The sequence below is a fragment of the Lepidochelys olivacea genome, assembly GCF_965140295.1.
Source record: "Lepidochelys olivacea isolate rLepOli2 genome assembly, chromosome: 10".
Lineage (NCBI taxonomy): Eukaryota > Metazoa > Chordata > Testudines > Cheloniidae > Lepidochelys > Lepidochelys olivacea.
The window spans coordinates 15,619,018-15,644,213 of NC_140420.1; the positions used below are offsets into that span (position 1 = coordinate 15,619,018).

Here is a 25,196-nt window from a genome sequence, read left to right on the forward strand (position 1 = left end):
TGTTTCTCATTTTTATAGTGCAACTATTTGTAATAAAATATAAAGTGGGCATTGTACACTTTGTATTCTGTGTTGTAATTGAAATAAAAATATTTGAAAATGTAGAAAAACCTCCAAAAATATTCAATACATTTCAATTGGTATTCTGTTGAACAGTGTGATTAAAACTGATTATTTTTTTAAAATCACGATTAATTTGAGTTAATCATGTAAATTAACGGTGATTAATTGACAGCCCTAATAAATACACCAATTCTGGCAAAAAAGTAGTATAGGTATTTTTGCTTGGAGCCTTTCCCTTCCTCCTTTTTTATTTTGTATATAACAAATTGATGGAAGTTTGTGTAGCCGTAGGGGTTATGTGCAGAATTTTCAAACCTGCATCTTTAAATGTAAGCAAATAAGTCCATATTTAGTCACCTAATCATTGCCCTGAGTTTTAGAGATGCTGAGCACCTAGTGGGAGCTACACATATTCAGGAACTGTGGGAAAAAAAAAAAAATCAGACATTGTATTTCAGCAACTAACCAGATTTATGTACTTAAATTAAATTCATGAACAGGGTTGAGAGAAAGTTATTTAAGATTAGCTGTCTAGAGGAGCTGAAGCTTTGCATTGCTCACATGAGGCATGTGCTTTGTAAGAACCTTAACAGGTCCCTACATTATATGCCACCGCAGAACTGGAATGTTTCTCTTTAGATAGAGGTAGCTGTGTACATTTCTGTCAACTAAAGGTAGCACACCCAAAAGGAGCCTGCAGATGGTGCCCATGTATATCCTCCAATGATGGCCCAAGGAGCCTACTGTTCAAATCCTAGCAGCCAATTTCTCAGATTTCAGAAGTTTTCTCCAAAATTGCTGCATAGATAGACTAGGAACGTTTCAACCAAATAATGACCAGAAAGCAAGAGAAATGCATGATCCCTCATTGCATACAATCATTGCTAGCAGGATGAGATCACAAGTAATAGAATACAGCCAGTGAATAGTCAGCGAATCATACACTGCAGTTAGCACTGGAAGCTAGGAAATAGCGTCAGCCCTCATGTTCCAGGCTAACATCCGCAGCGAAGCAGGACAAACCACCACTAATTTAAGCCTAAAGTACCCCTCTTCTTCCTTCAGATTATGTAATCCTTCCCTTCCTAAAACACAGAGCACAAGAAGTTCTGCAATATGGGCACCACAAGTGATAGTGGGGAGGGCACTTCAAGGGGTGCACATGCTTAGAAGCTTCTGCTACTACAGCTGGTTCTTTTAAGGTTACAGGAGAATTATGTTTGTTCCATACACAGCTGCATTGTTTTAACTTCAGTTTTAAAACTTCCATTATGAAACTTGAATTTTATAATGTTGGTAACTCCTACAGCCATGAGAAAAAAAAACAAAAAGCCAAGGGATAGACTGTGTCCTTCAAGACAGCCCACTGAGACCAACTCCAGGGACACTGATGTTAGGGAAGAGAGTATTAATAGCAGAGAACACAAAAAGAAATTGGCACTGCTACTCAATATGAGAAGGCATGTAATGGACTGCTAAAGATTTTATTCTATAATGTTAAACAGATAACTGGAAAAATGTGCTAGCTTGAACAACTTCTTAAGAGCCCCTACAATCCACACTCTAAAGTGGGCTTTCCTGGCCCCAGTGAGAGTGCTGTGGGGTAACGAGTAGCCTCACCGTATACTGTCCTTTGTTTAGTGTCAGGGTGGTTAATTTAAAGATATGCAGATTTCTTAGGCTGTACTAGTTAGCATATTCACCCCTTTCTGACTCATTTCTATACACACCACATCCAAGCACTTACTGTACATGCACTCATGTATGAACCCTGACTGTACAGACCACAGTACAATGCATCTGTAACCATATGTGTGAAAAGAAAAGGAGTACTTGTGGCACCTTAGAGACTGACCAATTTATTTGAGCATAAGCTTTCGTGAGCTACGCTGTAGCTACGCTGTAGCTCACGAAAGCTTATGCTCAAATAAATTGGTCAGTCTCTAAGGTGCCACAAGTACTCCTTTTCTTTTTGCGAATACAGACTAACACGGCTGTTACTTTGAAACCTGTCATGTGTGACGACTCCTTGAAGGTAAAACAACAAAAAACCTTAACACACCTGCAATGGTGTATATTAATCTGATGCCTTGGGCATGATTTGTGGGTAACAGCAAAGACACTGAACGGGTGCTGTCTTGTAGTGTGTCTGGCTGTGCTGGATAATTGTGTTATATATGTTAGTCTTGTAGGCATCTTGTTTGCTTGGCATGTAAACCATAGGAGCCAAACAAACCTTTGGTGTGTTCCTTGCTTGCATATATGTACAACACACTGACTGGCCAGTGCCCAGGTCTAGTATATTTAGATGCAGGTTTTCACATTGTGGCTTCTGTTCCCTCTCGCAGCTCTTTGAACTGTGAGGCTTGTCCAAACGGGGTGTGGTCACATATTTAGATTGGGGTATTGAGTGTCATATGCAGCGGGCCACTCCCACAGATCTGTACATATGTCCATTGTTGGCCACATCTGATAGTATGCGTTTCCTTCCAACATTATTCTGCTAATGCATAAGGGAGTAAGTAACTAATTACATATACATATAGAATGACATTTGAGCTTTCATTATATTTGTGTGCTATTGAAGCTTCTCTTGCAGGGGAGAGTAATAGGGTAAAAATAGGAGACCTAGATGACACCAACTAGGGTGCCAATTTTGGCTGGATGTATTCCTGGAGGTTTCATCACATTACATAATCTTTAATTAAAGGGTAATCTTTAATTCCTGGAGACTCCAGGACAATCCTGAAGGGTGGGCAACCCTAACACCAGCCCTGGAGAAGGTCACTGAATATATGTATGTGATTGTCCATATGTTTTATTAATAAAGAGATGACAATATTTTAAGGCCTATACAAGACACAAAATATAGACTGTTCTTGCCTGAGGAATATATGATCTAATCAAGAAATTGTGGATGTCGGCCATTACTAATGGAAGGCAACTTCTTTAGGACTCTACCAGTTGAGATTTTACAATATCATTTGTGTTTCATTAATTTCTTCATTTTAGAGTTAAGAGGTTTCTGACAATGCTGGGACTGAGAAACTGATAAGATAGGCAGAGAGCTCCAATATTAAAAATTGGACCAGACCACCCAGAACAGAACCACATTATAGCTTATAGGTACCATTTCTGTTTTATTTTTTAAGCACCGGAAACCTTCAGTTCCAGCTATTAACTATGCTTTGCCTGTTCTAGTCTTCTTGCAAGAGTAAAGACCAACTCACATGTTTAGTATTCCTTTACTATCTGCCTAAAGAACAGCATGGCTTCATGCAGGCATGTTCAGACCTATAGTGGTGTTGTAACTTTATTTTCTATTTGTGCCTGATTTGTGTAATCATTACAGCCACAACAAGATTAGAACTCAGACATTGCTCAACAAAGCCATTACATATAATGTTTTCAGGGCCTTATAAAAGGTCAGTCTTTTATATACACATGTATTAATGTAAACTATTTCCTGTACACTTTAAAGACTGCTACAGGCATATTTTTGATCAAAGTTATTAGCAATGGTGTGACAGGTGGAAAACAAGTTTGCCATTTTTCATCCATTATTTATAGTGCACCTGCTTTGTTTGTTTTTTTTAAACATTAAAATTAATGCAAACTTACCAATTGTTTAAAACAAGTTTAATGTTCATTTACATCTGGTTGATTAACATTAGATAAAAAAAATATTAGTGTAAAACTGATTTTTTCTTTTAAAAGACATACTGTGGAAACTAACATAGGCCTGGTCTTGCTGCGTGGTTAGTCCATCAAGCAGTTTGTCTGAATAATGATTGAGAGATCAAACCATAGTGGCAAAAAGCTGAGTTAACAGAAAATTGACAGAAGGAAATAAAAACATTTCCTTTTCAGAATGTTGTACACATTGTTGTGTACACAATGTTGTACAGAATGTTGAATGTTAACAAGTATCTTTCACTGATATTTAAAAGTAGTAAGATTGGTTTGGGGACAGTGTTCTTAAATTGGATAAATGGAAAGTTTAGTAAAGTCTTCATTATAAATATTTTATTTCTCTTGCGAGTAGTTGTGTGGGAGTGACTATTTGTAAGCAGTTCATCATGATTATATTGTATGTAAAGCATATTAGTTAAGAACTTTCATTTTCTTTATTTAAACCACTTAGTAGGTCAGGCCTAATGAAGTTAGACAGAAAAATCCATAAAATGCACATTCAACCCTTTCTTCAGCATTGATTTTCATCTGTAACTTATGTAAAATATTCTGATTGATCTGTCATGTAGTACCAACTGAGTTTTATTAGTTACATGTAGCTGTATTAAGCCCCCTATAAGCTTCCCCAGGTGGTAAGTCATGAGCAACTCCTTGGGCCATTTAGAGTATGTCAACACAGCTGCTGGGAGTGAGTTTCGCAGCCCAGGTAGATGGACTTATGTTAGCAGATTTCAGGCTAGCGTGTTAGAAATAACTTTGCAGAGGTAGTTTCAATGTTCAGGCTCAGGCTGGAACTTGGACTCTGAACCCCACATTCCTCCCTATGCTTTACAGCCTGAGTCAGAACATCTACATTGTTATTTTTAGCATGCTAGTGTAACCCACACACTTCCTGGGTGTGGTGTTCTGTCACATCTAGTGGCACCGAGACCACATAAAGAAAGAGATTAATGAGTCTGCTCTACAACCTAAGGTAACAGCCAGTTGGCTTTTAGCTCATGCAGTAGAGGCTCATGTACTAAGCTCCGGAGGTCCCAGATTCAATCCTGCCCACTGATGACCAGGGTCTGTCCGTGTTACACAAGCATAAACCCTGCAAACAAAAGCTTGTCAACCCAGGCTGCAGGACTTGCTCCCAGCAGCTGTGTAGTCATACTCTTAAATGTTGAGAGCATTAAAGTTACAAAGTCAAAGCACGCAGAACTAAAGAAAAGCCAGAATTAAGGTTAGTTATGCAACTTTAATTCTGCCCTTTTAGGCAGATACATTAGGATACTCTGTCATTGTATACTGTTCCCCAGCCACCACCACATGGTCATCAGGGTTTGTACACAGGACCTTCAAATCTACAGCCACTTCCACTTGAACTATAGGAGTAACTGGTAGAAGAAGTAGGTTGTAGTCCCCTGTTGGGATCAGGCTTTAGAGTAGATGTATAGCCCACTGGTAAAGTGTGTGTCACAACAATTTGAGAGACAGCAGAAGAATTTGGGGTATCAGGAATCCTTGGCTGCATTCATAACTCTTAGAGCAATGTGTAATCTAATTCCTAGGAGTAGTGGTTAGAATCAGTATAGTCAATCAGACCTGTGTGGTATGAGTGAATTCACAGCAACTCCAGTGTTATTTGGCTGTGTGGCCACTCTTACTCAAGCTAGGCTACCTCAAGAGAAGTAACTAGAGTGTAGGTAAGTCAATTTTGCAGTGAAGACATTATCCTTAGTCTAGTCCCCTTCAGTCTTTTAAGGTAGGTCTACACTGCCATTAGACACTCCTGGCTGGCCTATGTCAGCTGCATCAGGCTTGCAGGGCTCAGGCTAAGGGGCTGTTTAATTGTGGTGTAGATGTTCAGGCTCTAGGACCCTGTGCAGTGGGAGGATCCCAGAGCTGAGGCTGGAGCTCAAGCCTGAATGTCTACATCTCAATTAAACAGCCTGTTAGCCCAAGCTTCATGAGCTTGACCCAAATGGCACAAGCCAGCTGTGGGTTGTTAATTGCAATGTAGACCTACTCTTAGAGGTGTAGAAATTCCTCAAGACAGCAAAAATAATAAAAATTAAGAATTGTAAAAACAGTTGTACTTCTGTTTTTTGTACAAGATATTGAGAGTTTGGTCAAATCGGGCATATGAAAAGGGGTGTATGTGTGCACAAAGAGATTACTACTCCCTTTTGCTAGAAGAATTTATTGGTGGGGGGAGGGGTTTAATGTGGAGGATCAGCCTTTTACTCATCTCAATCAAGAATGAAACTCTGTAGAAAGAAAAAAAGAATAGCAGCAGGAGCTTGTCACCTCCAAATAACACTGGAGCCCTACCCACAAAACTAGTAACAGTAGCTGTTACAATTCTGTTTGACTTGCTGTTGAATACTGTAGCTTTGTCTGGACATTGAGCCAATATGCTTAGTCCCAGGCAGCTTCCAGGGCCTTATGGATTTAAGAAGGTTGTGGATCTTGTCTTCTGAACCAAATTCAATGAGATTTCCAAATATTTTAAATGTTTTAGATTTTTTTGTAATAAAATAATTACCTTACTAAAGCAACCCACAGCTGATTAAAATAATTCAAAAATCAGAGAGTGTATATGAAATTAAAAATGTCTGAATTTATCCCTAGTTCAAAGGAGATGAATTGTCTGAGAGTTAATAACTTGTTAAACAATTCAATTTAGAAATACTTATTTGAAACATGGTGCCTAATGTAACTTGAGAGCAAATTTTGAGAAAATTATTTGTGAACCAGCTCAATACAAAGCTCTTCTACAGTTAAAGGGATGCTTTCAGGATTTTGAGATTTATATTTTAAACCAATAATTATTGCAGCATTCTTTAAAAAATGAAGGCCACCTACTTGTATTATGTGTTCAACTGCAAACAAACCAGACAACCTATGCTACAATACAATAGGATTTTTATACCAGTTTGCATTGAATGAAAAGGATAGTAAGGCTTGTGTATTTGACTCCATTTTAATTTACTGTAATTTTGCCAACATTGAAGAGACTTAAAGGGCAATTCCTGAAAGTGCTTCAGCACATTATTAAGTTTACTTTGATAAAAATCAAAACTTTGTTGATTATGAGAATGACACTGTAAGAGAGTCGGTCATTTCTAGAGTGCCCCCCTGCCTCAACCCCATGGCTCTGCAGAAACCTCCCTTCCTCTGCTCTCTTGGATTCATCAAGAGCTCACAAAAAGCTTTCATAAGTCTAGTAAGTACTTTCCTTCTTGGGGTCTGATTTATTAAAGTTGAAAACAATTCAGACCATTCTCAGAGTCTCAAAATAATTCAAGCAGCCATTCCTAGACACTCCTACCTGGAATTCTTCCACCAGCCTTTGCCTACCTTTCCAACTCTCTGTGGTTCAAAGAGGTCACGGGGCAAACCTTGTCTTCAGGCGCTCTCTTGGTTTTTCAGGGTCTCTGCAAGAGCCTTGCTGTTCCCTGGAGCTTTCTTTGTACCAGTTTCCAACTAGGGTTAGCCTGGACTAGCCCCTCCTTCATAAGGGGTCACTCCTCTGTTCTAGCTCTCTGCCTGTCTTGCTTTTGATCATCCACAGCCTCAGGCCTCTCTTTTTCTCACTCCTAGAGGCCTGGTTTTGTCACATGACCATATGTCACATGATTAATTCATTTCCTCCACCTGTGGAGGCAAATAGGTTGGGGGGAGGGGGATGACAAGGGCCCATTTCCCCTTAAGGAGCCATCTCCCTTGTGACAGGCACCATTATAAACTAAACTATGGCCCTCATTCTGCAGTAGAGTCTGTTAACATGTACTCTATTGCTTCAGTGGGTTTCCCCTTGGGCATATGGGATTTAGGGTTGCCAATTTTGGTTGGAAGTATTTCTGGAGATTTCATCACAAAATATAATCTTTAAATAAAGCGAAAAAAACAAGGAGTCCTTGTGGCACCTTAGAGACTTAACAAATTATTTGGGCATAAGCTTTCGTGGGCTAGAACCCACTTCATCAGATGTATGAAGTAAAAGATACAGGAGCAGGTATAAATACATGGAAGGATGTGGGTTGCTTTACCAAGTGTTAGGTCAGTCTAACGAGATAAATCAATTAACAGCAGGATACCAAGGGAGGAGAAATAACTTTTGAAGTGGTAAGAGAGTGGTCCATTATAGACAGTTGACAAGAAGATGTGAGTAACAGTAGGGAGAAATTAGTATGAGGAAATGAAGTTTAGATTTTGTAATGACCCAACCACTCCCGGTCTTTATTCAGGCCTAATCTGATGGTATCTAGTTTGCAAATTAATTATAGTTGAGTCTATTATACTATTATATACTATATACTCTATACTATACTAGTGTGTGTGCGTGTGGCTATACTAGTGTGTGGGATGTGAATACAGTGGTCCTTTTGGTCACACCATCTTCATGCAATAAATCTTTCCTTTGAAAGGGTGACAAACTTAACACAGTTAGTAATAACATTTGTTTGTTTAGTTATATTTCTTTGATGCACCCTTTATCCTATCCACATTTTGGGGGACTAATGGCTTCAAAGGACTTTACTTTCAACTTTCTTTCACAATAAAATTCTTCCTCTTGGACAAAGAGTAATTTATAGAAGGGACTGATCCTAATATAAATGGGACCTAAAAATACTTGTTAACTTTGTTGTCTCCCATTGTAGCCTATGACTTAGATACAGCCTCTTCTTCACATGTCTAATGAAATAAAAATGGTGAGGTGCTTCATATTTAAGGCACTAGAACTACCATGGATGAAACAACAGGAGATGGATGAATGAAATAATTTAGGTACTTGAAGACCACTCCCAACATATTGGAAAATATGTGTTTCCAGAATGGTGTTTCCAGAACAATCTGCCTTTAATAGAAATAATACTTAAGTGTTCTCCTCAGCAAGTAACATATATAATGTGTTTATTAATTCTGGTGTAGGCATTGGACATTTTCAAAGCGTGTTCAAGTGGCTTACATAGTTTGCATAATATGAGTATTTGTTTATAGGTAGGCTCTTTAGTATTAAAAATGTTCCATTTTTGTCTTTCAGTCAAACTAATTCTCATATTAAGAACAATTAACATAAGCTAATATCATATACAAACTTTTAAATCAATATGTGTGACCACACCAGGGGATTGCATTTTAACTAAATCAGCTTGTTTAATGGTACAAAAACAGTGTGTAGACCAGCCCTAAAGAGGAGTGTGTTTATCCATAGGCTCTTAAGGTGAGGCTCCATTTGTCTCTTCTAAGAAAGTTTCTTTAAAGTGCAGGTCTACTCTGAAAACGAAGTACAAATGATTCAGATTTTTTTTCTTTTTGTGCATAGAGTCATATCTGTTTGCTTTACTGAAATAAATAAGTGTTTTTCATGCTAGCTTTGCAGAACCAACACAGCTAAGATTAAGTTAATGGGATTCTATTCCATTTTGTGTTTCATCAAGAGAATTGTTTACTGAGTTCCGATTCACTGCACTTCTGTAAACCCATGTGATGGGAATGGGATTGCACAGGTGTTACTAAGGGAATGAGATGGAAAGAGGCCAGCTTGATTCTCAAAAGCCAAGATGAGTTATCAGAAGTAATTGTACATCAAGCACATACAATTCACAAATTAGCACGGTAGTGCCATTCTGACTTGTCAATTTTCAGAGTACAACTACATTTGGTGGCTCGGTTCCCCCACCTATAAAATGGGGAAAAGATTGTTTCCTTTTTGTGAAACAGTTTGAAATACTCTGGTAAAAGGTACTGTTGTACATTTTTTGAGGTAGGGATTATGTCTTCCTCTGTCTCCTGTAGAGCACTCGGCACATGCTCTGTAAATATAATGGCTTTTAACTTTACCAATTTTCATCTGCAATACTAAGAAAATGGGGCAACTACATGTGAGCAGTTTGAGTCCATATTTTTTCCCCATGTAAATATCCATAAATCCTAAATTTTTAAAGGTATTGAGGTGCTGCTTTGCTCAAAGTCATCAAAAGTTACTTAGGCACTTAGGAACCTAATTCCCATTGACTTTCAAATTATTTTAATCGATATTGTTTTTAATCTAAAAGTATGCCAAATTCTTTTTAAAGTACCCTTTAAAAACACAGGGCCAAGTTCTGAAGTTAGTGGAAGTACTCCAGATTTATATCTGAGGTAGATTTTGGCCTATAATTTGGCCACGCATCTTCTTAGATCACAGTGCACTTACTATGGGTTTTTGCTCCAAATGTTGACTCAAAACATGAAACAGGAAATGAAATGGGTGAGCCAATACATATGAGTGATGCTGGATTACTGGAAGCAATGAGGGGATTCTAGCATGAAAACTGGTTTTATATCTGGAGTGAAGAATACAAGGATTTGCTTTGGTTGAATTTGCTTAAAAGAGGAAAAAATGTTATACAACAGATGGTCACTAATCTTTAAAAATATTAATTTAAAAATGTACTCGTGTATTTTGTAACCAATACAAATATGAAGAAAATAAATTTGTAAACTAAACTAGTGCAAGCTTTTAAATTAACATGTAATTTTTAAAATATTTTTTATTTCAAGATAAATTTTGGCAAGATACATGTTGTAATAAGGGTGAAAAAATGTGTTTCTAACTAAGTATTCAGACCCTAAAACTGAGGGCTTACAGTCAGCCTGAGTGCTGTTTCAGACAAGAAAAACAACATTCACATGTCAGGTTTTCCATTCTTGACACACCAGGTGAAAGGGTTGTTTTACTAAGCATTTACACTGTGGTGGGAGGGGAAACCCAGAGGATGGGAGTGTAAAAGGGTGATGAGAGAGTGAGCCAGCACCTAGTGTTGTTGGATAGCTGTCAGTACTTGGAGCTCCAAGGTCTACTGCATTAATCTTTACAACGCCACCAGCCATTAGCTGTGGCAGCAAATTCACATGCTGTCCGAGAGAGTGGAAGTAAGTTCTTAAAAGAAGTTAGCACAGGCAAGTTTAAATGCCCTTTAAAGTAAATGTACTGTCAGTTCTTTTTTTCCCCCACCCCTTTCATTTATATGTTTTCAAACATTTAGTTTTAAGTGTAACCTTAAATTTGAATTTCTTGTTTTTAAGTTTCTTTTAGCAATATTCTTTTCCCTTTAAGTTATTGATAAATGTCTCCAGGCTTTCTCCAGTTTAATCTAGTTTTTTGTTTGGGATTACCAGTCTAACATGTACAATATCTTTGTGATGATGGAGTTCTGTTAACAGGAATACTACAGGAGAGTGCATCCACTCCTGAAGTCCTAAAATAACAGGCTCACTTGCTCATGCCATCTACTTACCAGACGTGCTTTTATGCAACTGCACTGTATTTACTTTTTCTATTGCATATAAATAACCAGTTACTATAGCAACTCTCACTTCACATGGTATTTACCCCTGCATGCTGTATTAACTACAAACAGAGAATACCCAGAGAAACAATCACAGCATTCTGTCAGGTGGATGTAATGACCCAGAAAAACAGATACATGAAAATCCCCTTAACGATAGCCCAGCTCTCCCACCCACAAGATCTGGGCACAAAGGGGATCCTCCAACTGGGGATCTCTTTCCTTCCAGGAGGATTGGAGCTCAGCTATCTCCATAGCATTCTTCTCTCTCCTTTTTCCAAATCCCATGAAGCAATCCGTGCAGCGGATGGAGACTGGGTGGGATGGGGCAGACATGGGCAGTCCAAGAAATAGGGGGAGATGCACATCTTTCCCCCTGAAAAGATTGTACACCCCATATTTTACATTATTTAGCACCGGTTCCATTGTGCTCCGTGTGCGAGGTGTTTTACAAACCCAAAAGACATGGTTTCTACTTCAGCCTGATTTAAGACAGACGTAAATTGAGCATGGCAAACAATAAGGAAGGGAGGATAGGGAGATAGGGATATGAACAATACATTCACACACTTACATAGGCTAGCTATGTCTGCAGCTTGATGGTTCCAGATCCCTTAAATGTAGTCTGGGGAGAAAGGTTTGTTTTGTTTTGGAGGTTGTTGTGGGAGGGGGTTGTTTGTATTTTTGTTCTCTTTTGAGAGGGATTGTTTTCTCTTGAATGCCTTTGTGGATTTTGCCCTGGTTGGCTGATTTCATGTAGTTACAGCAGTTATAGAAGTGGGTCTAAAGGAGGAAGGACGAAAGGACAGTGGCTTTGCTGACTAGTCCAAGGAGGGAGTTCCATGCATATAGGGCAGTAGGCAAGAAAACATGAAGACAGGTTCAGTGTTGCTTTCACATAGATAATTGATTGTTCAAGTCGTGTGTGTAAGCTGCTTGGTAAAACTGTGGCCAGATAAAATTATTTTGTTCAGGATAAGATTGCTATGATTAACAATTGCAAGAAGGTGCCCTGCTTAAATTCTTAGTTCACTTTATAATCTTAGTTATAAAAGTATCATCCCACGTCTACTGTGTGTTGACAACTTCAAACATCTGTAAAGAAACAAGAAAAAGGGGTGTTTGTTTATCCACAGGACATGTTCTTATAGAGATTTCAAGCACAAACAAGATACTTAATGACAGCCTAGAGGAAAGTGTAAGTATTTTTTTACTCTATCTAACCTTTTTGAAATAAAAAAACAGTTTTACTTTAATTTTAAATAACCCTATTATCACTTGCTTACTTTTAAAGTTCAAAAAATTTCATAAAGAGATTATATCTGAACTGGAGAAGAAAACAGAACTGGATGTAAAATATATGAATGTAAGTACACTGAATTAAATACCAGAAAAGATCATATATTTATTTGCATTGTGTGTAGCCATAGCAACTGTTTGTGTCTTTTTAAAATGATAATTTACAAAAGGAGCATACATAGAATTTGATCTTTAACTACTGAGGGACGTTTTCAACTTCTTTGGTTTATTTTATAAGTTATTTTGTAATGTACAACTATATATTAGAGAATATTATCTACATCCTAAATTTAAAAAAAAAATCTGTAACATTTTTCATTTATTTTAATTGTAAATGAAAAACCTGAGAGTGAATTAACAGTGGAATTTTGTTTTGAACTAGATTCTCCAACATGAAGAAAAATAGTTGTTACATTTGTAGCTTTAATGTTAATCATCATAACAATACAGTGGATTTCTTAGCTGCCCGCATAAGTGCTCTGATAGTTGTATTGTTGCATGCACTGCAAGATACTTCAATGCTTTGATTGCAGGCAACTTTAAAGCGATACCAAACAGAACACAGAAGCAAGTTAGATTCATTGGAAAAATCTCAGGCTGAGCTGAAAAAAATCAAAAGGAAAAGTCAAGGTGGAAGAAACGCAATGAAATATGAGAATAAAGAATTTGAGGTTAGTGTACTCACTTCTCTTACTTATTGGCTTTTCTCTTCTATCCAGTTTAGGGAAACTGGTCAACAATAGAAAACTTACAGCTGTTAGTTCAAGTTTTCCTGAATCCACTTTAGTGCAAACTGACCTCGATTGCTAAGCCTGCAATATATTTAGTTATCATATAGCAGGGGTGGGCAAGCATTTTGGCCTGAGGGCCACATTGGGTTTCCGAAACTGTATGGAGGGCCGGTTGGTGCCTCCCCAAACAGCCAGGCCCGACCCCCACCCCCTATCCAACCCCCCCTGCTTCTCGCCCCCTGACGGCCCCCCCCGGGACTCCTGCCCCATCCAACCCCCACTGTTCCCTGACCGCCCCCAGAACCCCCGCCCGTGACTGCCCCCTGTCGCCCCATCCAACAACTCCTCTCCTTCCTGACTGCCCCACCGGGACCCCTGCCCCCATTCAACCCCCCTGTTGCCCACTCTCTGACCGTCCCAACCCCTATCCACACCCCCACCCCCTGACCACCACCCCAAACTCCCCTGCCCTCTATTCAACCCCCCACCGCTCCCTGCCCCCTTACTGCACTTCCTGGAGCACCGGTGGCTGGCGGCGCTCCAGCCCGGCACTCCAGCCCGGCACTCCACCGCACAGCACAGAGCACCAGGTCAGGCCGAGGCTCTGCAGCTGCACTGCCCGGCAAGAGCTCGCCGCCCCGCCGCCCAGAGCTTTGCGCCGGCGGCACAGTGAACTGAGGCTGTGGGGGAGGGAGGAACAGCAGGGGAGGGACCGGCGACTAACCTCCCTGGCCAGGAGCTATGGGGCTAGGCAGGAGGGTCCCGTGGGCCGGATGTGGCCCATAGACCGTAGTTTGCCCACCTCTGTCATATAGAATAATTCCTATATTAGTTATTTGGCAGCAGTTAGACAGAAGAACTTCAAAGCAGTGATTGTTGCTTTTGATTTTTCCCAAGTTATTTTGGGTTAAGGAGATTACTAGCATATGTAATAAAAAAAAATGACATTGAGGTTTATGGTCCAATCCTATACTCCTTACATGGAGTCCCACTGATTGCATTACGCTTTTGTAGAATCAAGCCCCGGATTTTGTTTTTAACGTAGCAGCTTCTGTTTTTGTACTAGCAATTAATTATGGGTTGTAGTAATGGCATTTGGATTTCTGACTACTGGATTTATAATCAGCCTCAAATAGTAGGACATCTGAATACTATTACCTGTAGCCACAATTAATTGTGACTTATTATGTATTCCAGTACATACAAGGGTGAATTCTTCACTCTGCCAAAGCAAGTTCAGACACAGTGAGGGGCTGGGTGGGTGGGTGCGGGGAGGGTTGACAGAGGGCCAGTCACAGCTCCCTGATTCTGTTCCAGAAGCTGTGAAAGGCGACAGGATGGATCACTTGGTGATCACCTGTTCATTCCCTCTGGGGCATCTGGCATTGACCACTGTCGAAAGACAGGATACTGGGCTAAATGGACCGTTGATCTGATCCAGAATGGCCGTTCTTCTGTTTTGCCTGGCCTTGGCATAACATAAAGCTGCAGGGGGACAGCTTTAAGTGATGCTGTTGGCAGAAGACCATCTACCAGCAGAAAATCAGGACTAGTGGCGCCTCACTTCATCGCACACCCCTCCCCTTCCTTCCACTGACAAACTCCCTCTCTGCCATTCTATCTCCAACCCCCACCCCCTTTACACAAATTCCAATGGAGCAGGTGGTGTCAGCAAGTGGCAGAGTAGGTGCAGGAGGTTCCAGTATGCTACTGGGGGACATCGTGCTGCCATCTTCGAGGGGAGATGTAAAACTTAGGACTGACTATTTGTGTTCATTAAAGATCACCTGGTAATCTTTGTAAAAGATAAACTTTGTAACTCCTTTGTGTACCAAAACAGTTGCCTGTAGTAACAGTAGTGGGTGAAGTTAGACCTGTGTGTAGTTGGTCTATCAGTTGGAGTTTTTGAAGTGCTTTGGAAACCTTTATTCTGAAAGGTGTTACGCTAAACATAATATATTATCACTTAGTAGTACCTGTCCTAGGATCCTATAAAAAGCCTTGCCATTTTGATGCAAAATAAAAAATAGTAACATTGTTAAAGTAAACACGTAGATTGTGCTGTTGCTTCAAATAATGGTACAAATTTTAATGTAAATGTTTTGTATGTAAAAGATATACACAAATACTTGTTTATTTGCAGTTTTCTTTGCACTTACTTCAGTCTTCATTTCATGTTACTTATTCTTTTAATTTTTTTCTTTATCTCCTATTTTCAATGTTTTTTCTTTATAAAATAGTTGAAATTTTAGCCAAGTATATTGAACATAATGTTTAGCTACAGCTTCTAGTTATTTGTACAATAACCTACATTCAGTAGAGGAAGGATTGTCTTGTGGTTAAGGTACTAGACTGGGATTCAGAAGATCAAAGTTTAATTCCCGCCTCCAACATAGACTTCCTTGATTACCTTGGTGAGGTCTCAATCTGTCTGTGACTCAGTTCCCCAGCCATAAATTGAGGTAGTGATAGTTCCATACTTCACAGTGGTTTTATGAGGATAAGTTTGTTAATATTTGTGAATCACTGATGGACTATATTGATGGGAGCCCAAAGACAGGACCTGTGGGATTTAAAAAAAAAAAAAAAAAAGTCAGATAATAGATAACATCTGAAGTTTAAAAAAAAATACACAAATTGATTTGTTCTGCTCACTTTCTGCTACTCTGAAGTAATCTTATGACCTATTTCAGTTCTGTGTAGAGGCTAGAAGTTCTTTCCCTTTGCTACTGCACTGTATGGATTTTGGTTTTTTTGCCTTCTAATACGTGGAGGATTACTGGCAAACAGTCAATTTTGTCTACTTTGGTGGGCATACTAAGGATAAATAATTATCTGAAATGTAAAAGATGTTTAAAGCAAAAGTTTCATGTTCCTTTACATACAGGAATTTAGGTTACTAGATTTCTTAAAATAATTCCACAAAGGAACAAGATATGCTTAGATAAGTAGAGTTGTGTAAGAAAAGTCAAGCTCATGAGTAGCCTATGCATAATTCATTATTAATTTATTAATTATTATTATTTAGTATTTGAAAACTGTGAGTTCTCGACAGAGTGATATTCAAAGATTTATTGCTGAAGGTTGCAGAGAAGCTCTACTTGAAGAAAAAAGAAGATTCTGTTTTCTGGTTGACAAGCACTGCAGTTTAACTCAGCACATGCACTTCTATCATAAACAGGTCAGTGTGGCTGGAAATCTAGGTAGCATGAATGCAAACAGTCATAGGGCCTAATCAGATGAGGTAAAACTCATAGAGCATAATGAGGTGAGACAAAACTCATTTCCTTAGTGTATGATGAGGTCCATAAATGATAAAGATAATATAAAATACATTATGTAGCTCATGAAAATTTTATTTATTTAATAGAAAAATGTTTTCAATGTAGTATTTTCGGTTAGTAATCCATTACCTCTTGTTGTAATAAATTATGACCAGAAACCAAATATTATTGAAAGATCTATGGATTGACAGAATAAATATTCCAATATCTCAGTCTTGAAGTAGGGCAGTTATTTCTATCACATAGCATTACTTTAAATTTGTATCTAAAGACTCCCTAACAAGAGTATTTATATTAGGCTAAGAGGCTATTTATATTAGGCTGAGACACGTACAACCCCATATACTTCAAATGAGTTTGCACTAATGTAATTAAAGGCAGAATGTGCCCCTTTACAATTCAAACGTTTTAACCAAAAAAGACATACATATTATGTAACTTTTTTTATTGGTTACAGTGTGCAGATTTACTTAACTCCAAGTTGCCTGGATGGCAGGAAATGTGTAGTGATGCCACAAAAGTGCCAGAAAAAGTTATGAATATGATAGAAGATATGAAGACGCCTGGTTCCACTCCAATCTCAGGAACTCCACAACCTTCACCAGTGACGGAGAGAAATAGTATGGTATGCATTGGTTACAAGTTCTCAAGGTTGGATTGATTTCCCTGATCTCTTCATGTACAAAAATATTTGGACTCAAAAGCCATAACAAACAACCAGAATTATGATTCTGGAATGAGTTACAAATTGGAACCTCAGTCCAGTAAATAGATGCATCAGGTAGATTCTTGTATCTTCACAAAGCCCCATTGACTCCAGTGAATTCTGGGTTGCCAGGAAAAAGAAGCCATAGGCTCTCATGTTCAGACCCCTATTTGTGGGGAAAATAATTTTTGGAAACACTTGAGTTCTCAACTAAATTGGTAGCATACAACGGTCATAATATACTTGGAACAGAGGACACCTATGTGTACTATAATTTACTTTGAGAGTATTTTTTCTGAATTAAAAAGAAACCTAAGTTTCTATTTTCAAATGATTGAAAAGATAATGGTGATTATATATCTGATGAAATATATAGCAACCAGAATGTAACTGAATGGAATACTTACGTTAGAAACTAGGCCCCAGTCCTGCAACTGGTTCTGTGGGGGAAGGTCCTTGCACCCATGTGGGTCCAGTGGTAGAGGACTCTTTCAAATTTATTTTTTTCCAATCAAAGAAGTTGGGCAGCTAAGGACCTTCCAAAATTTGAAGCTTGTATAATTTAAGAATATTTGGCTATTACCTTTTAGAATTCAGTGCTGCAAGTAATCTAAGAGGTCCTTGTCATTTTGTTACTATGATAACATTATCTTAATAAAACTTTGTGTCTGTAGGTTGGAAGAGTGCCCCCTGCTCCTACAGTTAGAGCATTTACTAGTCCTTTAGTTGACATGTTTAACGATCCACCAGCAGTTCCAAAGGTTCCTTCGGAAAGATTAAGTAATTCAGCAGGTGAGTTTTTACTTGTTGAAATGTTATTTTAATATAGAAAATGGGCTTCACTTTTGTTTTGCTACTGATATACAATAAATACAAATGACATACTGTGCTATCTAGCAAAAATTAGTGTTGCTGTCTTGCTGTCCAAAGTAGTCACTATACGATATATCTTTGGAGTTCCAGCAGGAAAATCCTAGGGGAAGGAAAAATTGTCTTTCCAAAATTTTAGTGATATTCTTGGTAAAAAGATATTGCAGTAGGTAGCTGTCTAATAAGAAAAATTAAAATACTGAAGGGGGAAGAATGTTTTGTGGTAAAAGCACAAGTCAAGAGATCTAGATTCTGTTGTACTCTCTAGAGCCATGTACAGATACAAAATTTGTATCCACATCCGATCCATGATCCACAAACATGGTCTGGATACAGATATCTGCAGATATAAAGTGGATATCCGCAGATTTGTAGGGCTCTATCAATCTCTGCCAATTACTTCCTGATTTATTGTGATCAAGACTCAAAGTGGGATTTTCAAAAGCACTTAATGTTTCACTTCAGTGGGAGTAGATTTAGGCTAACAGAGTCTTTGGAAATCCCACCTTTAACCTTCCTTTGCCTTAACTTCCCCAACTATAAAATGGTGAAAAATAGTAGTGCAGTGCTGTAAAACTCTTGAGATTCTCTGATGAAAGTGTTTTAATATCATCCTCATGAACTACAGTATTTGGTCAGTCACATGACTGTCACTTTGCATTTTTGGCATATTGGTGTGCCATTTTGTAAAGCCAAATGAAAATTGCTAGCATTCTAATTTAGCTTGTTCTCTCTTAATCTGAGTGATTATTTCAGTGCATCCAAGTAGTAAAAATGAACAAATATTGCATTGTTTAAAAAGGGTTCCAAAAGTAGTTTTGAAAAACAAGTGTGAGGGGAAAATGGGTCTACTATTTCATTGTTTCTCACTGCTCAAATGGAAAGTCCCATTAAGATTTGGGAAATCCCATCAAGATTAGGGTATGTTGTAGTGGTGTTAAAACATTACCTCCAGATTATATTCTGCTTGTTAGAAAAAAACCTAGGGCAAGAGCTTAAGTTAAGGAATGCACAAAATTCTCCAAGATAATCAAAATAATGCTTGGCTCTTCTGCTTTGGTCAAACACACACAAACCATTTACTATGTATGGTAGTTATGTCATTGACAAAGATTTGAGACATCCCTGTCATCACATTAATGGCCTGATTTTTCAGTGGTGTCAAACACCTGCAACTTTCACTGACTTCAACTGAAGCTGAGTTCTTGTTACATCTGAAAAGTCAGATTTTATAGGCCTTTAATTTCTGAACACAGTTAAAATCTTCTGGAACCGGAAATGATAGCATGTAAGGTTTCTTATCAATGTATACTTTAGCTACATCCAGTCACTAGAGGAAACCAGTCATGGTCATTATATTCTGTACATGTTTTACATTTACTAATTTAGAGTTATTGCACTAGCCATAGTATTTCCTATACTTAGCAGAAGGAATATTGTGGTAATGTTAATTATTTGCAAATGGCAGTTGTGAAGATTTTACTGTAACAGGACAATAGACAGTTTGGAAGTGCTGTTTGGTGGAAATTTTGGTGCTGCTGCTTTTCTCTTTTTAGGTACCTGTTTCACTCGGTTACCCTGTGGTTATTGTTATATTGATTTTTTTAACAGATAATTCAGACGATGCCAGTTTATCACATTCAACTTCTGTTGCCACAGGACTGAACATAATGAAAAGGCAGAAAGTAAAAACTATCTTTCCGCATACTGCTGGAACTAACAAGACATTACTTAGCTTTGCACAGGGAGATGTCATCACACTTCTTATAGCTGAAGAAAAGGATGGATGGCTTTATGGGGAACATGACTTTACTAAAGTGTAAGTCAGTCAATGTATTACCTGATTCCAGCATTAGAGGGACACATGCATTTTATTCTATTTTGTCTATTTAAATTGTCAAGTCGTTTTTTGCTTCCCTGCTCACTGTCATTGATTGGGAATTCTGAGAGAAGTGTTCAGCAACCAGGAAAGTGTTACTGTGGAGGCAAATTTGTCATACAAAAAGTAGTATATATACAAAATCCCCTGAAAACAATATCACCAAAAGCCACACATAAAAGCTAAGTCTTCATCCAGCCTTGTTGAGCCTGCTCTTCCATACAGTGCTATCAATTTAAAAGTATAAATACTCAAGTAAATATATCAGGTTGTCCATTTTTTCCCTTTTTACAGGAAAGGATGGTTTCCATCATCATACACAAAGCTACTAGAAGAACCAAGTGATGAAACAGTACATGTTCCAGTGCGAAGGTAATATTATGGGGTTTGTTGAACTGCTTAAAGATCTTTAAACTTTACAGAAACTCTTTGTCCTAGTGATGCACACAGCCAGTTACCTAGTCCTGCTCTGTTCCCAGAGGTGGAAGGGTGGGTGCTGCTTGTCGGCGACTGATGAAAGAGAGAGAAATCCTTCCAGAATGCACTCGGTGTAAATCCTCCTGTCTTCCCCACTCTCTCCTCCCTGGTGCACATGATGGGTTGGTCTACTCTGGTCACTTCCTGTTCTCCCCCTGGGCTCCACTCAGTTAAATCCATCCCCCTTTCTCCTCTCTCATAATCCAAATGCAGTAGGAACCTGCTTTTTTCTGCTGGCTAGACAAAGACCCACCACATTCTGTTGAGGTGTTCAGTTTCTAATAAACTTTTTTTCTTCTTAAATTAATTTCTCCTAGAGTTTTATTGTTCAGTAATATGATCTATACTATACATATTTTCGAACATTATATGTTCTTTCTCATATGCCTTGATTACACACCATCTTCTTTCACCAAAGACCCATATCTATTAAAACACTTTAAGCGCAAGTAGTCCCACCGAAGTTAATGGAACGACTCGTGTATTAAAAACTAGGCACATGTTTTTATGTTCTTTGCTGGACTGGGGTCCAAACCAGTATCAGTTGTTGTTTTAATTAAGCTATTATGTGCTTTTTTTTTCCTTTTAGCGCTGCACCAATCAGAAGTATCAGTTCTATAAATATAGCAGAGAAAGGTGGTGTTGTACTCCCCCCACCAGATTATCTGGGATCATTGCAAACAGGCACAACTTCAGATATGAGAGTAGATTCTTCCAAAGGTACTACTGTGGCCAGACCAGAAAGCACAACTCCTGTGAGTAAAATGGCACTACATTTAATCAATTATATGGGTCCAACTGTTCTTTTCCATCCTTATCATTTGTCTGGCCATCTGACTGAACTCCTCAGAGGCTCAGTGTACTGTTTACTCTTGTTCACTCTTGAACACCATGTATACATGTGCCTCATCAGCCAGCAAACCTTTTTTGTCCGGGCATGGTGTAGCAAGCACTCCTCCTTTAGCACCCCCTGCTGACAGCCATTGCAGTCCCATGGTGGGGTACTTCTTGCAACTCAGCCCTCCAGCCAGATCACAGACATTTCCACGCCTTATGGGATAAACCAATAGTCCAACAAGTAATAGTCCATCAGCCTTACACTGGGCCTTCAGTCCAACTCTGGACTCACTAGCCCTGACCACTGGTATCCAGAAGTTTCAGTAGTCCTGACCTGTGCACCTTCTTCAGTAGGCTAGTAGTGGGGACAACAGTCCCACTCCCTCCCTCCCTCCTTCTCCCCTGGGTTCCAGTCCTGTGCCTTTTAATAAACAGTCACAGCCTGACTACACAGACCCCTTGCTCCATCCCTAGACCACTTCCTACCCTCTTCCCCTGTTGAGAGCCTTTGCCATAGCTTCTTCCCAGGATTAAAGTGTATCAGCTTCTCCCTCTCCAAATCTCTTCCACAGGCTCACTGCAGAGCTTGTTAGAACTGTCTGTCATCCAACTGGTTCTGTTGCAGGAGAGTTTGCTCTACCCCCCTGACAGGGCAATCCCTATCCCAGCAGGAGTCTTCCTGCTCCCCGCAGGCCTCTTCACCAGTACCAAGAATCCTGGGCAGACTTCCTTCCTTTCACTTTCCTTCCAAAGAGCCTTGGACTCCCAGCAGCAGCTCTACCTTCCTTCACGGAGGCTCTGTCTGTCAGCAGTCCCACTCACCTCCCTGACTCCAGCCAGGCTTCTCTTGTTGAGAAAGCCAGAGATCTGCCAGGTTCAGCTTTTTTAATTTCCCCCCACCCCACACGCACACTGCAGGTGTAGCCGGGTGAGGCTGATTGAGCCCACAGCTTACATTAACAACATCTGCCCCCATCACACACCCCTGGTGTCAAAGTCTCAGCAATTGCTCTCAACAAATATTTTTTTTTTTTTTTTTTTGCCAAACTGTCCCCACTGTAAGAATTATTTTTCCTGAAGTCTAATTTAAACCTTTTCCTTTGGAAGCTCAGGCTACTTCTTATTAAACTACCTTTAACCACCTGAAGTAATTTTTACTTTTCACTGTTGTTATACAATACATCCTCTAATCTACATTTACAAGTTCATCTACTTTTCTCTAAAACAGACATACCCAGTTTCTCTTTGTCATGCATCCCTGTCATTTTATCAAATTGGTTACTCTTTATTTAGATTCTTGCTAATACAAAATAAGCATTTAATGTAAACAATTCTGTGTTGTTATTTCAGTTCAGAAAGTGGAGATGCTTCTTAGCATGTGTAAAAAGGATAGATAGATTAGACAGACAGACAGACCCATTGTTTTTAATACATTCAAAAAATAACAATGTAATAAACGTTAAAAACTGACATCTTATTTTAATTGCTAATCAATAGCAGACAGGCCTAAAAATAACAATGCCAAAGTTAATGTGTGTCCTTGGAGGCCTGATCCAATGGCCACTGAAGTCAGTTGGAGGCTTTCTATTTAGTTCTGTTGACACTGGATCAAGCCTTTTTAGGAAACACCACTTTTTTTCCATTTCAGTCCTTGTCTTTCAGCTAACGTTAAGAAGGGAGAGGAATTGTTTAGGCGCATACCTAGGAATAATATGATGATTTTTTGGAAGTGAAATTGAGGCTGAATGTTGAAAAAACTTCCCAGCACTGGAAGATATTAAACACTTGAATAAAATCTCAAGGAAGGTGATGGAAAACTCATCACTTACGCCATTTTAAAATTATAATAGTCCAAGCAATTGAGAGTAATGAGCCACATTCTGCCTTCAGAAAGATCTGTGCAACCCCATATAAGTAAATGGTATTGGGTGGGTATAACTGACAGCAGAATATAGCTCATAGTCTATAAAATAATGCTACACTGGCCAGGGGGAGTATTTAGACACACACATTAAGTCCCATACCCTGCAAACACGCACGACTGAATGGACTGCATTTTTTACCTATTCATTTGTAAGCCTGGTAGTTTAGCCATTAAATCTGAATACAAACGATGCATGCTGATTGCTGTATACCTAACTCTGATAAATGATTTTGCGCAGATTGTTTCCAAAATTCCTGAAACAGAATACATGCTTTGGGGAGAAAAAATCTGCTTTAATATAACAGTCCATAAGGCAGTAGTTGAAACTCTGCTAAAACTGAGATGCTGTACCACAGTAAGATGCCAGACTTGATAAGTGTATAATTCCAGAGTGAGTTTCTTTAAATTCCATATTGCATACCATTCTGTCACAAATGACTAACTAAACAGAATTCACATGTAGTTACTGCACCAGAAATAAACAAAAAACTAGTAGGACTGAATTAAATATTTTATAACTATAGTAAATTTAATTAGCACTTTAGGTGTCATGTTTGTGCTTGCTAAGTGATCTGTTGGCATATATAGTAGTAATGAGAATGCCCTTGTAAATCTCATACTGTGGCAATGTGAAATATGGAAGTCTCAGAACATCCTGCTGGGAAAGTGAAAAGCAGAAACTGAAAGTTTGTTACATCTTTTTGATTAATATTAAAATATTCAGTTAGTGATCAATAATATGTACATGATAGTACTTGAGAGCGGTGACTTTCAGGTGGCATCAGAAAACTATAATCTTTATCAAAGAGGTCTCTCTCTCTCTCTCTCTCTCCTTTTTTAATTAATCTGTTAATATAATTAGATATGTGCAAGTCCTTAGATATAATGGTGGTAGGCACCTTTTTAGATTGGACAAAATAGATTAGCCTATATATTTGTGTCTGCATATATATATTTGTGGTTCTCTGTCCACGTGTATCTCAAAAAGTGGAGAATGAGCAATATTTCTGGAGATTTATGAACTAGTAAATGCTAGTTTTAATAATGATTTAATAAACACTAAGTAAATGTTATAGTGTTATTTTGAAGATATGAACTCAGGCAAAAAGATTTAAATAAAACACGTTAACCAGTTATAAATACAAGTTATGATGACGTATCTGAAAGTTGGGTTATTTCCTTTAAAAATAAAATAAAGGAGGGAGCATTTACATATGAAATAATGAAGTTTGACAAGCCCAGAAGGGGAAAAATTTATCTGAATTCTCCTTGAGGAAGAAACAATATTTCTTTGAAGAATTAATTGTCATAACATGCTAATCCAAATTTTGATAATTTTTTTTTTAAATAAAACACATGACCTACAGTATATGACTGATTCCTTTAAAGAATCTAAAGATTTGCCAGAAGTTCAGCTAGCTAGGTCTCCTGGAAATGTCCTCTCTTACTGCATATAGTTTCCAATGCAGTGAGCTTCCCTTTGATCCTCTGTTGTCTTGCTTTGGAGTTCCACAAGAATATCCATACATGCACAAGAAGAATTACTTGTAGTGACAAGCCAAAATATATATCACTTGCAGATGCAGAAACTCAAAGATTTACTACCAAATGAGAATGTTTGATAAATAATTCAATACTTCCCATGAAAAGTAAATGTCTGACTCTTGCAAAGGCTATGCTATGAGCTGGGGAGTGATTCCCCCGGTTGCGTATGCATTCTTGCGCTAGCTCTCAGCGAGATAGCAGTATAGTCACGGCAGCAACAGCGGAGTCTTTGGTCTAAAATAGTGCTTTTTTTGAGAGTATGGATTTTTTTTTTAATTGCTGTTAAAGGGCTAACTGATTATTGCCAGTACATGGTGGCATTTGCTGCTGGTTTTGTTTTTCTGATGTGGTTTGTGTTTTATGTATCAAAGATGCCTAGACCTTGGAATAAGCACCTTTATATGGTATTTATGGATTTATAAAGGGAAAAATTTAAAACAAATGGTGCCTCATTACAGTACACATACTGAAACTGATCTTGACATTAAAATACTGACCTATGATATGCAATTAATAAAAGGGAATTTTAAAGCCTATATATTTAAAATATTTTAAAATGTGATATA

General features: G+C 38.4%; 1 protein-coding gene across 4 annotated transcripts in view; it reads left to right on the plus strand.

The window, feature by feature from the left end:
- Window positions 1-25,196, plus strand: part of BAIAP2L1 (BAR/IMD domain containing adaptor protein 2 like 1) — a 68,810-nt gene that overhangs the window by 36,149 nt on the left and 7,465 nt on the right. For 2 of the 4 annotated variants that reach the window (XM_084640863.1, XM_084640865.1), the window contains 9 exons: window positions 12,215-12,276; window positions 12,373-12,444; window positions 12,911-13,048; window positions 16,137-16,289; window positions 16,850-17,017; window positions 17,773-17,890; window positions 19,580-19,787; window positions 20,142-20,219; window positions 20,914-21,079. In XM_084640863.1, the coding sequence (XP_084496989.1) occupies window positions 12,215-12,276; window positions 12,373-12,444; window positions 12,911-13,048; window positions 16,137-16,289; window positions 16,850-17,017; window positions 17,773-17,890; window positions 19,580-19,787; window positions 20,142-20,219; window positions 20,914-21,079 (1,163 nt within the window). The remainder of the gene's footprint in view (window positions 1-12,214; window positions 12,277-12,372; window positions 12,445-12,910; window positions 13,049-16,136; window positions 16,290-16,849; window positions 17,018-17,772; window positions 17,891-19,579; window positions 19,788-20,141; window positions 20,220-20,913; window positions 21,080-25,196) is intronic. The other 2 variants (XM_084640866.1, XM_084640864.1) reach the window with 2 other exon arrangements.